Source organism: Punica granatum, chromosome 6 (genome assembly GCF_007655135.1).
Source record: "Punica granatum isolate Tunisia-2019 chromosome 6, ASM765513v2, whole genome shotgun sequence".
NCBI classification, from domain to species: domain Eukaryota; kingdom Viridiplantae; phylum Streptophyta; class Magnoliopsida; order Myrtales; family Lythraceae; genus Punica; species Punica granatum.
The window spans coordinates 23,646,709-23,661,138 of NC_045132.1; the positions used below are offsets into that span (position 1 = coordinate 23,646,709).

The 14,430-nt window shown below is 38.3% G+C and overlaps 3 protein-coding genes across 3 annotated transcripts; all 3 read left to right on the forward strand.

The window, feature by feature from the left end:
• Positions 1-229: 229 nt before the first annotated feature.
• LOC116212277 (heavy metal-associated isoprenylated plant protein 8-like) lies at positions 230-1,310 on the forward strand. The gene is made up of 3 exons (XM_031546839.1): positions 230-323; positions 473-718; positions 1,027-1,310. Exons 1-3 carry the CDS (start codon positions 230-232, stop codon positions 1,308-1,310), a joined length of 624 nt encoding a protein of 207 aa, XP_031402699.1.
• A 3,906-nt stretch (positions 1,311-5,216) lies between these two features.
• LOC116209984 lies at positions 5,217-6,307 on the forward strand. Its single transcript, XM_031543758.1, has one exon. The coding sequence runs from the start codon at positions 5,367-5,369 to the stop codon at positions 6,024-6,026; it is 660 nt and encodes a 219-aa protein (XP_031399618.1). The 5' UTR covers positions 5,217-5,366; the 3' UTR covers positions 6,027-6,307.
• A 3,656-nt stretch (positions 6,308-9,963) lies between these two features.
• On the forward strand, positions 9,964-13,676 carry LOC116212506 (glucose-6-phosphate 1-dehydrogenase 2, chloroplastic). Its single transcript, XM_031547154.1, has 10 exons — positions 9,964-10,363; positions 10,889-11,106; positions 11,207-11,301; positions 11,381-11,495; positions 11,607-11,812; positions 11,895-12,044; positions 12,132-12,252; positions 12,335-12,564; positions 12,665-12,865; positions 13,001-13,676. Exons 1-10 carry the CDS (start codon positions 10,174-10,176, stop codon positions 13,248-13,250), a joined length of 1,776 nt encoding a protein of 591 aa, XP_031403014.1. The 5' UTR covers positions 9,964-10,173; the 3' UTR covers positions 13,251-13,676.
• Positions 13,677-14,430: the final 754 nt, after the last annotated feature.

Consider the following 14,430-nt stretch of genomic DNA (forward strand, 5'->3'; position numbering starts at 1 on the left):
GGTATGAATTAATGAATGTTGGAAAGATATGTTCCGGTCGGGAAAACACCACGTAAACATGGAAGTACAAATTTGGAAGAATCGATGGATACATAACACAAGTGAAATGGGATATCATGCAATAGGTGGCAAATCGTTCTAATAAGGAAGAGAATCATACCGGGCCGAGGTTTCCACACTCCGTATATTAATCCAAGAAATTCTATCACTTCGTCGAGTAAATGCGAAAATGGAGGACTCGAGTCAGCACGTTGTCTTCAAGGCTTACATCCACTGCAAGGGATGCGCCAGAGACGCCTCTCGATGCCTCAAAGGATTCGATGGTAATGTCTCCCAAACCCCCTCTAATTTTTGGATTATCTTTCTCCTTATCAAATTTTAAGTGGACAAACCCATGAATTTCAGAATAAAATGTATATGCAAACATGACACTGTAGTGAACTCTATTTTCTTAATGCATTTTGACTGATAGGGGTAGAAGGTGTCGCGATTGATGCTGCAAATGATATAATCGTAGTGAAGGGGGAGAGCGTCGACCCGACTAAGGTTTTGAATAGGCTGAGGAAAAAATTCAGAACCGTGAAGCTAATCAGCCCCATACCGCAGCCCATTCAGCCTGAGAAGGATCCGCCAAAGAAAGAGGAGGTAAAAAATGTGGAGACGGATTGGTTTTGCATCGAAATCAGCCGGTTCTCGGTTGAGTTAGCTGGCTCAACTGGTGAACCGGTCTTTATTAAGTTGACATTTATCATATGATGATTTCTCGAATTATTGCAAGATCATATTGGGCCCATCATTCGTAACTCAACCGATTCGATGATTCCACGATCAATCCTTATTTGTGCAGATCGTTATTAGAACCATTGTGCTTAGGATACCAATGCATTGCCTCGGATGTGCCGAGAGTGTCGAGAGAAACATGTACAAAATGAGAGGTACATAAATTTCTTCTTTAATATTTAATAATTTATTTAAGCTAAAATTATTTTTTAATGAATCTATTTTATTCGTACAAATTTGTATTAGGTGTTCTCAGAGTAGGGCCGGGCCCGGAGCATGGAACCGTTGCGATCATGGGGATGATTGAGGATTCACAGCTACTAAAGCATGCGAGGAAACATGTACACAAACAAGCTCAGATTGTGATGCCGGAAGAACCGCCCGCGCCGGCCGCAAATGAGGCCGAGACCTCTCCGGAGGAGGAGGAGCAAGTTGTCGCAAGTTATTTTCCTCAGAATTCGATCAATCACACGTGTGCCTGTTGTGAGATGTTCAACGACGAAAACATCAATTCTTGTTGCGTGATGTGAGGAAATTGAACTGCAATCAATCTTGTCTTTTAACTTATCTTTTTACTTAACTATGATAAGGATGCATGAATATCACTTGCCCGTCGGATCTTCTTCTACGTTTATGAATATAGTGGCCCATAGCTTATTTTATATTTTATTTTGTGAAGGCCACGAGATTCTTTTGATAAATAAAAAGGTGATTAGTAGTAATGGTAACTTTATCATCTCAGGCATATTCGAACTTTCCTAACCAACCACAAACATGTCAAATGAACTGGACGTTCAACATAAGTATTGGCTCCGTCAACATAACGTCATTAGTCCCGTTAGCATAGCATCGTTAATGGTCTAGTATAACAAAAAGAAGCCCATGTGCCCAAGTTCAGCCTCAAAATAGTACACTCCTAACAAATGTCTTTACACAAATACGTTAAGTGTAAAGGGAAGTCAGATATAAAACTTTTTGGATCACCAAATCACACGAGGATAAATTTGAAATTGAAAAATTATCTTTCCTCCGAAAAGTGTCGGAGGAAAACCTCCGAATCTCTCTGCCTGCCCATTTGCCCTTGCATTTTAACATAATTACAACTCTGCCCCACGTGCGAGATTCGGCTCGTTTGAATCGGAAGAAATAGCAATTCTCTTTGAAATTTTCATACATCATGAATTAACTCTACATGTTGGAAATTTGATTTTCGTCGTGTCTCCTTACATATTCGAGCACCAAGATACCGTACAATCTTCATCTGAAAATATAATCGATTCTTTCTCAAAACGTTATTGCGAGGAATAGATTATTTAATTTTCTCTTAAAATCCGCTACAAAACCAGCCATACTATCTATAAAGACCGACTTTATATTAAGGCCACATGGCCTAATTGTTATCTTAATGCAAAATTATAGCTTTAGCAGCTAATTCGTGAGAGGATTAACTTTTGTCCATAGCCACACTTTAAATTTTGAAGGGTCCTTCTCCGAAGCTTCATCCACCATCAAGAGCTTAATTTGTTTTTGGGGTAACTCTGAAGAATCTTTCGTGCGGGGAATCTGATGAGAAACCTCAAACCTTTCAACTTGTGAAATTCGCACAGAGGCACTATTCATTGAACCTTTTTTTTTTTTCCTGAGAATGTTCAAGGTAAAGAGCCCCTTAATAATTGAGAAGGCCCTTTTGATTTCTCTCTATTTTGACTTGTTTATCTTTTTAAATAGTGTCACCACATTTTTTCTAATCTTTTAGAACATAGATAATGTGTAAGCTGTCGGTTTTTATTTAGTTTTAGACTATATTGTAGGAAAAAAATTGTACCATTACAATATTTATATCAAAAGACATACAACTTGCTGGCGTCTACGAGGACATTGAGAATGTCCTTTCACTTGGTTGGATAGTCTTCTAATTGGATCGAATGGTCCCTCATGTATATTAGGTTCCATATTTTTCTTATGGCCTTTCACATTGCGTATCAAATCTATAGTAATATTCTAATTAATTTTTTTTAATTATAAGACAGACTTGTAAGCCTAACATAAGAATGGAAAACATGAAATAAATTGACACAAAAAATTCCACTAGTAATTTGATTGAATGAGAAAGCTCTTAATTCTGAGATGGTGGCTTTTACCACTATATTAACCCCCTTTCTCAATTAATTTTATATTTATTCAGAGAGGAAATAAAACACTTAAATAAAACCAATCATCAATCATTGGTTGCTCTGATATTTTAACTTAAACTTTTCTTTTTTGTCATTTTTATCCTTAATCTTTTGCATTTTTGCTATTTTGTTTTAAATGTCACATTTTTTGCTGAAAAAACTAAAGTGACATTTTTATAAATGGAAATTTTTTTCAAAAAGTTTGAATTAAATAAAACAAACTAAACTAATTAATAACAGAAAAAAGGTAGGAGTTTCCCCAATGACCACCTTTAATTTCTCCAATGAAGTTCTTAGGTGATCCTATCTCGTCAATTTTTGTGAAGAAGTACTAAATAAATTGCATGAAAGATGAAATAGAGGAATTGATACTAATCACTAAAATAATTATTATAATTATTCTCAATTAAAGAAATCATATTGATTTTCCCTCGCCACATCAATATGAGGTAGGATTTTCTCTCCTTCAATTTGAGAGATTGCCTCTTGAAACAGGATAAACTAGTGTAGCAGCCCGTGCATTATGCATGCATCAATTTTACCAAAATATTGTCAACTCATTTTATATACATTTCATGAACTTTCCGAAATCGAAAAAGAAATTAGTATGAGAGGAACTCGAGGAAGAATAAAGTCAAAGACGATTTAATATGCGAGAGAATATATTTAATGGAGCATATCAATGCTTATGTGACCGCTTCTCTTCGCATGATAACGCTTACGCGGTAGCTCCTCCATGCACGAACGCAAGACTCTCGTGAGCTCTCGCGAGAGAAGTCTAAATTAGATAATTTATAGATATAGATTGATCTCTCAATTCGTAATTTTGTGTCGGTGACTTGTGCCGCTTTACTAGCCTCAATACTTAATTTTTTTTATATCTTTATTCAAAGAAAATTATAATAAGAGAAAGAGAGGGAGAGGAAGTATAATAAACTTGGGAAACTAGGGGCGCATGAGAAAATGAGATCAACGATGTGGCCCACAAAGACGAAATCAAAACCCACCTCGCGTGTTTGATTACCTCACTCGTATATTCACTTTACCTAATAATCTCCCCCCACTTCCCCATATAAAAAAAGTGAAACCCCCCAAAAGTTTTCACCTAACCTCCTTTTCTTCTAATTAATTTGTGAGCCAATTATTGTCCGAATACATGGGGTGAAATTTTTTAAGCCGCTAAACTGGGGCTCCGATGGTAGAGGGAAAAAAAAACTTATTAATAGTGGTGAGAGTTCATCATGCCATATTGAAATATATTGATTAGAATTCTATATATGTTTATAAGAAATTGAATATCACAACCCATCAATTTGAATTTTTGCTAACAAATGAGGTCCTTGCATTTACTTTAATAGTTTTTTTATCACAAATTCGTTCATTTTCACTTTATTTTTTGAATTTCTATTATTTTATTTTTTGACGTATATACCGATTTATCAAATGTAACACATATTTATATATACACGATTAATGGGGAAAGAGAAGAAGGAGAACACCAAGAAAGTGGATGGAAATGCCATCTGGGAACTTTCCTACTTTGGGGACATGCTTTATTTTCCGACTCATCTCTCCAGAACTGCATCAAACAAACGCAAAGGCAAATGCTTTTTGAGTTTGTATAGGGCTTTTTCATCAATACATCCATTCAAAAGTAAATCGAGAAGGGAAGAGAGAAGCTACTCAATCACATTTGAATTCTCAAAGTAACATCTACTGATGACGCTATCGAATGATATTGATCCAGTTGAAACAAAGAAAAACGTGTGGTACTATTCCTATTGGATTGAAATTTGTCGGACGTCTACAATACGACATGTTTTCTTATGTTCGTATTTTACTCTCTTTGAAAAATGAAAATGGGAAGCTTTTTTTTTTCTGTATTAATTCTCATGAATCAATCAGCTTAAATCCAAATACAATCTTTCAATTTTCGTTAAAATATTCAACGGATTGACTAATTATAATAGTTTCTTCACTTAATCAAATGAGAAGCTCAAAACCATTGATCCTCAAAGCAGAAAAAGCTGATGAATTATAGTGGGGAACTCATACAAAACAAAACAAAAAAAAAAGCAAGTCCAAAATATCACATTTTCAACCTGCCATGCCTTTTCATAAAGCAGTTCTTTCATTATTGTTATTGTTATTGTTATTAAGAAAAGTGAAATTAAATAAAATAACATATTAAATTATGATTAATAGTATCTGATCAGCAAAATATCCTCTCTTCCCCGCACTATATAAGACCATGTCTCTCACTTCTCCATGATCTGTCAGATGAGTGCTGTCCTCACATCAATAGCATCTTCAAGAACTAGAGGGGCTCTCTCATGCCCTTCTAGCAAGAAGTTCCTTCCACATTACTCCCCCAAGTTTTCTCCATTTTACACTCTAGTCCAATTTTAACTGATGGACCCAACCACTGCAAAGAAGCTTAGAGCCATGAAGATGTCCAAGAGGAGGAGTAACTTTCAGTTCGTTTACAATCTCATCCTCCAGCTCCTTATTGCCATTGCCTGTACTTTTTTTTGTTCCTATTCTTTCTGGTTCCCCTTGGCGAAGCAATTTCTCCTCATCTCCCTCCCGAGTGTGAATTCGTACCTCCTCTGCCCGAAGTGCTTGTTCGTGGTGGCGAACGTCATAGTCATCACCCTTGTCGGGGAGTCCAAGCTCAGAGGCTCGAAGGGACCATCCCCTGGTCATGAGATTTATGATGAGTATGTAAGGAGGAGCCGAAGTGGTGTTGTGAAGCATCCGATTATAAGTTCGAACCAAAAGGAGGTCAGGAAAGAGGAGGAGTTGATGGTTTGTCTAGTTGACGAAAAGAAAGGGATGGAAGAAACCGTGAGTAAGGATGTTGAAGAAAAAGAGTTCACCAGTGAAATCGAATCATGTGTGGAGAATAAGGGAGAGGAGAAAGAGGAAGATGATGAATTGCCTAATGAGGAATTGAATAGGAGAATTGAGGAGTTCATCGCAAGGGTTAATAGGCAGAGGTGGCTCGAGGCCAGATCACTAATGAACCTTCCGACCCAAAATGCCAATCGGAACATTGCAGTCTGTGGCTAAGGGTATCGCGCAAATGCACTTTCTCGATATATAGATATATTATGTAACTCAGAAGTCGGAACAACATACCGGACCCATCTAAGTAGACTCAAGAGGACGGGGTGAAAAGGAGCCGAGATGCTTCTTGTAGATGTTTATTGTCCGTAGTAGTAAGTAAGGCTAGAGGAGAGATGATCAGATGTACATGATGCCTTGTATGGCGCATGTATATGTTGTAACGAAGCATATCCTTTTGTTCATTAACGATCTTCCTAAGTACAATAAATTAAGATCCACTGCTAGTATCATATGGCATGAGATAACTCAAATAATTTGGAAATAATGAGAAACGGACAGTTAATTGGACCAACAACAGAAAATGTATGCGAAGTCTAGTAACGTGCTCGATATACAGTACTAAACTTAACATGCTGGAGTTCTATAAGATGCCCTTATATATATGTGAAAAATATGAATTACGATTGAAATTAAGAAAATTAGATGAAATCAACTAATTGTGTAGATCATAGATCTATATTTCTAGGACTTTACGTCTTTTTATTATTATTTTTATTTTCCTTTTGGACATGCCAGACATAATATCTTGGTTGAGATAATTATTTTAATTGCATCAAATATCTTGGTTGGAATTATGGTAGGCATTTTGGGGGGACATCTGCCCTTTTGAAGATAATCAATTATAACTAGTAGGTTGCAGATTCGATTCTCGTGATAGAAATATTCATGTTCTTCTATTAATTATTAAAATTTTTGTTTGGCTGAATAAAAAGCGGAAGTAAAACAATGCAAAAAGTTAAATTTAAGTCATAAATGTATGAGTTTGACTCAACTAGTTCGAAACGTTTAGACCGTTAAACATTTTTGGTTCAAAACCGTTATCACCGTTAAATCGGTCAACGTAACACTTGATTGGTCAAAAATATTTTTATTTATTAAATGTTTAAAAAAAATCTAGAAAAAGAGACAAAAATTAAAAAAAGGGGGAGGACGTCCCGCCGGTGGGGTCTCCCTTGCCGGCCACCTTAACTCCCCCCCCCCCCCCCCCCCCCCCCCCAACCCCAAAGCCTCCGGTGACCTCGCTGGGGGAAGGTGGATGGCAGGGAAGGCCCCCGGCGAGACTACCTCCCTACTCCCTTTTTTTTAATAGGAAAAATACTTTTATATATCCCATTCTTTACACTTTTTCCTAGTTTTATCATAACATCGATTTTTTTCTGAGGTAACCTAACATCACTATTTTGATTTCAAATCTATCCTCCTGGAGGATAGATGGTAACATCAAACTAATAATGTTAGGTACCTCAGAAAAAATTGCAAGTTGGGATAAAACTAAGAAAATGAGAGAACATTAGGATACATAGAAGTATATTTCCTTTTTAATAAAAAACAAATTTTGTTATTTTTGTACTTTTTTTATTAACGGTTTCGAACTGAAAATGTCTAACAAACTAAATGTCTAGAACTAGTTGAGCCAAAATTCAAAGATTTAGGACTTTAATTTAACTTTTTTGCATAATTTTATGACTTTCGCGTTTATTTAGTCATTTATATTTCATTACACTAGTTTTCATGAGCCTCTTTATAACCGGAAAAAAAATCATAATTACAAAAAAATGTCCAGAAAAAATTAATAACAACATAACTTTTCAAGTAAAAGGAAATGATTGCTCACAAATATTTTATATTAAGTTTTCTAATAACTAAACGCGGGAAATTCCCCCGATTTCGGTGTGTTTTTCTTTCAAGCAATGAAGAAGTGCCGATAATTTTCTTTTTTTGGGTTAAAATAAGGGGCAGAAGTTTTGCTAATTAATATATCTCAATTTCTCCTGTTGAGAAAGCGTGCATATATATAACATATATATGTATGGTTGGCAACAATAATATATTCCTTCCTTAGCAGAGAAGAGTTCCAGATAGTAAGATATTGCCTTGGCACTAAAAAGCTGGTTTAGCGATTCCGTACAAAGTTGAGGTCCACAGAATATAATTATTGCATGCATGCATGCATGCTTTGCACCTAACGGTCTATATATAATCAATAAAGCAAAGAAAGAAAACGGATGCTCCCAATTACATATTCCACTTTACATTTACAGTATATTCCGGACAGCACAATTGCATCTTACGAAAAGCATTGAGAATCTCATTCATACGTATGACTGAATGTTGAATGAATCCCACAACACAAAACTATTGCTAGTTTCTGAGAATTCAAGGTTGGCCTACGCTCAAAAGAGATAGTATGCTAGTCCTTGTTTGGACCTCTTAGAAATAGCATTCGGGCGTGAAATCATGTGTTGAATATTAACGTGATTCGGAGGAGCTGTCTTGTATGAAGGGTTGGCTCTGAGAATACGATTATCGATACATGAAATCAGTACTAAGCTTTCAAAGATTGGCACGAGAAGTAGGGTTGTTCCGACATTAGAAAGGTTAAGAGAGAGTGACCAAGGAAGTATGCTATTACTAATTTCATTGCATAGCATGTAAATTAGGCCTAAGAAGTAAAAAACCGACATGGGACGAAACGTGATAGATTTGCACTTCCATATATTACATGGTTCGTAACCTAACTAATACGTCCTATAAACTATAAAGCGACGTTTTTTTTTTTTTTTTTTGTGTATTGGCAAGCTACAAAGCGTCATTTGCTCTTGAAAAAATAATAAAAAAACTATTGAAAGGTTTCTTTACCCAAAAAAAAATGAAAAATGAAAAAAGATTGAAAGGTTTTGTTTCAGCTTCGATCTCACGGATCAAAGCCTCAAAGGTACGTAGGGAGTCGGGACATGTCTTCAAGGATTCATGGGCCTCGGAAGTAGTATTAACTGTGGACATAGCCCATTAGAGGCCCAATTTTAGTGTGGGCTCTCGTTCATTTATCCATTATTATTTATATGCAATTTTCAATTTTTATTAATTGGAAAATCTTCAAAAATACCCCTTTATTTTTCACCAATTCGAAAGGCAACCCATGTACCTCATCGAAATTTTGATTACAACCCACATGCTTTCTTTTGGGGAGAGATATCTGCTGGGATCTCTAAGGATCGGTTGTCGGTCTAGCATGCTATGGAAGTTGTAGTCACAGCTTTTATATCGATTTTCTTCCCCTTCTTTTGCTTATTCTAATTTATGACTTACTAGACGTCATGCTGACTGAGTGGTGCGGATACTTCGTAACATTTGTCTAACCATGAGCACTGTTCTCGTTAAAGGCAGTGACTGCAGGCAAATAGGAGGGGTCCCGTCCTTCTTCAACACGTTGGGATCAAAAGGGCTGTCTTTTGAAATTTTAAGAAGTATAAGGGGGTTTTTTTTCAAATGGTCAGACTACAGGCAGTATGAGTGCAATTTGCCCATTGATTCAACTGAAACGGAAGTAATTAACTGTGGATTATTTGTGGACATAATAATAAAAGAGATAATTGGGCCATTCAATGTTATAACGACAAAATTGGATCCGGGAGGAATCTTTTTGTCCTCCAAAAATAATTATAATATTTTATATGCTTCGAGGAGCAAGCAGAGGAGCAATCTAAGTCACATGTTGGGTTGGTAAACAAGATTCTAATGAGTTACTATGTTAATCATCCAAAAAAAGAAAAAATTGCTAAAGTTAATCCCCATTAGGAGAATTAGGTCCAAATCATACCCGAACACAATCATACCGTTCGTATGATCAGATCTCATCAAGAACTATTGGATCGACATTGATGTGATACTCAATCCAAATAGAAACTAAGTGATGATCTAACGATCAGGCACCGAGCAATATGTGATATGATCCGAAGCATTTCCGGTAATCCTCAGCGTCGAGATTAACCCCGATCGATATTAGAGAAGAGTCAAAGTCCAACGGACATAGTTCAATTTACCAATATAAAATTAAGAAAGTTCCTTTTAATTTCTTCTTTTTTTTTTTTGGGACCAAAAAGAGAATAGAAATTGAAATTTGGTTCGCCTGCCTTCTTCCCCGCGAAGACAAAAGCCAGCAGCCCTTCGGAGATTTCAAGGGACTCGCCTCTCGGCCCCTCCGAAGCTCTCCCCTTCTTGACCTATCTCTCTCTTCAAAAGCTTCGTCAATCGATTGAGCAGAAACTGTAAGAGCTGCCCATTCATTTGATCGGAGAGCATTTTGCCGATGGAAACGATTCCCTCCTCGCGAATCAGGTCGCATGCAACCGCTTTGCCGTCCCATTCTACGCAATCTTCGTCAGTCCATGGACGGAACGGGACGGCCACGCTGCCTCTAGCTCCGAAGAAGTTTCTGCCGGCTAAGGCTTCGTGTCGTCGGAAGTCCAGCATAAATGCCCTGGTCGGCTTGCAAGATGGTCAGCTCTCCCTTTCTCCTTTTATTGTATGAATCTATTGCTTTTCATTTTCAATGTTTAGTTTTTCGCTTTTGCGTATGTTGGGGTTTAGTTCGATTGATGTTCCTAAATATATACTGTTGCTGCCTTGCTGGACAAGCTTTGATCCTATGTTTGATATATTGCTGAGACTGTTTTGCTCTAATGAGGTGACTTTGATTGATGGTCATATGTGCCAATGGTTCTCTTGAGCTTATATGGCTCGAAGTAAGTTATGTTTGATGGTTAATGGCTTATGGAGCAGAGAGATACTTCAACTATCTATGTTGCTGTAGATAAAATCGAGAAGACAATCCAAATCCGACATTCAGATCACATGTAATTGTTGATCAGGATAACCATATTACTAAAACATGTGAAGAATTTACATTCTGACTGCTTAATCTCAAGACATGTTTCTGCTGATTTCCGTGATCAAACCATCTATCTTCCGATTAATTTGTGGCCTCTTTATTTTCAATAATTATATGATGGGCTTGAATGCAGGGGCAGTAGCTGCAGCGGTAAATCCAGTGGAAAAGGAAGTGCCATTCAAGACATTGAAAGATGGATTGTTGGCTTTCACGTCCTTGGAGGAAAATAAAGATACCAACGGGGACGGAGATAGTGTCAGTATTACTGTTGTTGGGGCATCAGGGGACCTTGCTAAAAAGAAGATCTTCCCTGCACTTTTTGCACTTTTTTATGAAGGCTGTCTACCTCAGGTGTGGAAGATTGCAAGTTTCTTCATTTTCCAAATTTTACTCTGCTTGGCTCCAGTCTCCATTTTACTTATGTTGGGATTTATTTACTTCCTGTTTGCAGCACTTCACCATATATGGTTATGCTCGAAGCAAGATGACTGATGTGGAACTCAGGAACATGGTCAGCAAAACTCTTACTTGCAGGATCGATAAGAGGTACTTGATTCCTCTGCATGGCGTAGGACCTTTTGTTTTCTGTCGTGTATAGAGGAGCTAAAAGCTGTTCAATTTGCAGAGAGAACTGCGCCGAAAAGATGGATCAGTTCCTCAAGAGATGCTTTTACCACTCGGGTCAGTACGATTCTCCGGAGAACTTTGTCGAGCTCGACAAAAAGCTGAAGCAACATGAGGTAATTTGTGATGGACAATGCCTGTTTTAGATATTGTGATTGGATGAGTCATCCTACTTCTCTTTTGGTCCATCTATTTGAACAGTTTTTTGATAAATCGACCTCTTGTAGGGTGGGAGAGTTTCTAATCGCCTCTTCTATTTGTCGATACCTCCAAATATATTTATTGATGCCGTGAGATGTGCAAGCTCGTCGGCTTCATCTGGCAACGGGTGGACTCGAGTCATTGTTGAGAAACCTTTTGGTCGGGATTCAGAATCTTCAGCTGCATTGACAAAATCTCTCAAACAATACTTGGATGAGGATCAAATATTCAGGTGAAGCTTCAAAAGAAACTCTTCGGTCTTTTCATGATGAGAGTTCCGGCCTTAGCTAATTAGATTCCATTCCTCTCTGCAGGATAGACCACTATCTTGGAAAAGAGCTGGTCGAGAACTTATCCGTACTACGTTTCTCTAATCTTATTTTTGAACCGCTGTGGTCGAGGCAGTATATAAGGAATGTGCAGCTGATATTTTCCGAAGATTTTGGCACTGAAGGACGTGGAGGGTATGTACTGTTTATATCCTTTTGCATATAACAAGCCATTGAAGACCTAAAATATGTTAAAACTATATTCTATCAATGAAATTTCAGGTATTTTGATAACTATGGTATAATAAGAGATATCATGCAGAATCATCTGCTTCAAATACTAGCCCTATTTGCTATGGAAACTCCAGTCAGCTTAGACGCAGAAGACATAAGAAACGAAAAGGTGATAATCGCTGCTATCCTTAGTATGCTTAGGATCTCTAAGTAGAGGTGCTGATAATGAATATTGCTTGATTCTGTACCAGGTGAAAGTTCTACGGTCCATGAGGCCTTTAACTCTGGATGATGTAGTTATAGGTCAATACAAGAGTCACACGAAGGGAGGAATTACTTATCCTGCCTACACAGATGACAAGACTGTCCCGAAGGACAGTTTGACTCCAACTTTTGCTGCTGCCGCGCTCTTCATAGATAACGCGAGATGGGATGGGGTGCCTTTCCTGATGAAAGCCGGAAAGGCATTACATAACAAGAGGTACGCTCTACTTCAAGAAAAAAGGACCTCGCTCGAACTATTATATTCCATAAAGGCATAATTTCTGATATTCCTTCTCTGTTTCCTTTTCCCTATCCAGGGCTGAGATCAGAGTACAGTTCAGGCATGTGCCTGGCAATCTGTATAACCGAATTATTGGGACGGATCTTGATCTGGCCACAAACGAGCTTGTTATCAGAGTGCAGCCCGATGAGGCTATTTACTTGAAGATAAACAACAAGGTGCCCGGTCTCGGAATGAGATTGGACCGCAGTAATCTGAATCTGCATTATGCTGCAAGGTATGTCTATTCATCATCAGACAAGGCAGATTCTCTGCTATGTGAAGATTGTCTGTTATTTCTGCACTGATGATCTGACAGGAATGGGTAGTTTGTGGTGGGATGTTAATAAATGTTGGCTTTGTTTTCTATTAGGTACTCCAAGGAGATCCCAGATGCATATGAGAGGCTCCTGCTCGATGCAATTGAAGGGGAGAGGAGGCTCTTCATCAGAAGCGATGAACTCGAAGCGGCATGGGCTCTCTTCACGCCTCTATTGAAAGAGTTGGAAGAGAAGAAGACTATACCCGAGTACTATCCTTATGGGAGTCGAGGACCTGTTGGGGCCCACTACCTTGCAGCTAGATATAATGTTCGATGGGGCGACCTCACGGTAGACCAGTGATCCTCAGGGGAACCGTCGCATAGAGAGTCGAACCGAAAGGCAGCAACGAGACGGTTTCTTACAAACCCGATGACCTGTTTGGTTTAGTCCAAATTAGTGAGGTAGAAGGTTTTTTTGTGAAAGACTAGGGAAGAGCATTAGTTGCGAGGGTATTCAACAACAATAAAAGCCATATCAATCCTCTCTGTTCCTCTCAATCTGGACAAGCTCCTTCTATTTTGAGGCGTCCCTCGCATCGTCATTAATGGTGAGACCAAAATATAAATCCGATATATCGTGGATTTGGGATTTGAAGGAAGCCCTTCTTCACGCTTCGAGGGAATAATTCTCGTCATGAAAGAGAGATTGATTCTTGTTAGCATGATAGGTCAACTCAAGTTGCACGAAGCAATATGCACCGAGGAATTAAATTGGGTCTTCTCTTCATTTTGCACTTTCTACTCTACCTTTATTCCACTTCTCATTTTTGGGTTTACCATTATGCTTTAAACTAGCATAAATTATTCGGAAAATCACGTCGGTCTGGATAAATTTGAACCTCGGTGTAGAAAAATCGTCTGGATCCGAATCGTTTCGTATGTTCCACTTGCTGTAGATGAACTCTCTGTTGAGCCACACACTCACGCATCGGAGATCCCGGAACAAGACGCGTCGGCCACTCAGAAGGTTTTGACGCTTTTAGCTATCGAGGAAGGGATCAATTCGTGGGAGTGAACGGGGCATGCATTACGGGCTCGGCTTTTGTGTTGTAGATCGATATGTGGCTTCAACTTCACAGTCGTGGATGGGGGGACATGCCATGTCCTTTTATTCCTTGGAATTAAGTATTTTCAAAATCGTTGGACCGCTTAATCACGAGATTTGATAGCTAAGTTGGGCTTTTCCTTTTCATGGTCATGAACTCTGAAACGGGCACAAGTTGAGGGGACTGATAACAACAACTGCTTGTCAATGTCTTGGGATTATACGAATTTTTCTCAAGTGGGCTCTGGGGGCTTATTGATGATAATAATAATAATAATTCTATAAGAGGAGATGAAGAGGAAGAATGAAGATGCATGTCGGGTGAAGGAGAAGATGTGATGAAGCAAAGTGGTCCAGTCAGCTCTTCGCGGGTTTGGACCACGTAAAGATCCCATCGGATCTTTGCCCATTAAATTCATCGATTGAGACTATTCAC

Coding starts and splice junctions, on each gene's coding strand:
- LOC116212277 (XM_031546839.1), top strand. CDS start 230: ATGGAGGACTCGAGTCAGCACGTTGTCTTCAAGGCTTACATCCACTGC. Junction 324..472: donor ATGCCTCAAAGGATTCGATG/GTAATGTCTCCC, acceptor TTTGACTGATAG/GGGTAGAAGGTGTCGCGATT. Junction 719..1,026: donor TGAGTTAGCTGGCTCAACTG/GTGAACCGGTCT, acceptor AATTTGTATTAG/GTGTTCTCAGAGTAGGGCCG.
- LOC116209984 (XM_031543758.1), top strand. CDS start 5,367: ATGGACCCAACCACTGCAAAGAAGCTTAGAGCCATGAAGATGTCCAAG.
- LOC116212506 (XM_031547154.1), top strand. CDS start 10,174: ATGGAAACGATTCCCTCCTCGCGAATCAGGTCGCATGCAACCGCTTTG. Junction 11,107..11,206: donor ATGAAGGCTGTCTACCTCAG/GTGTGGAAGATT, acceptor TCCTGTTTGCAG/CACTTCACCATATATGGTTA. Junction 12,866..13,000: donor AATCTGCATTATGCTGCAAG/GTATGTCTATTC, acceptor GTTTTCTATTAG/GTACTCCAAGGAGATCCCAG.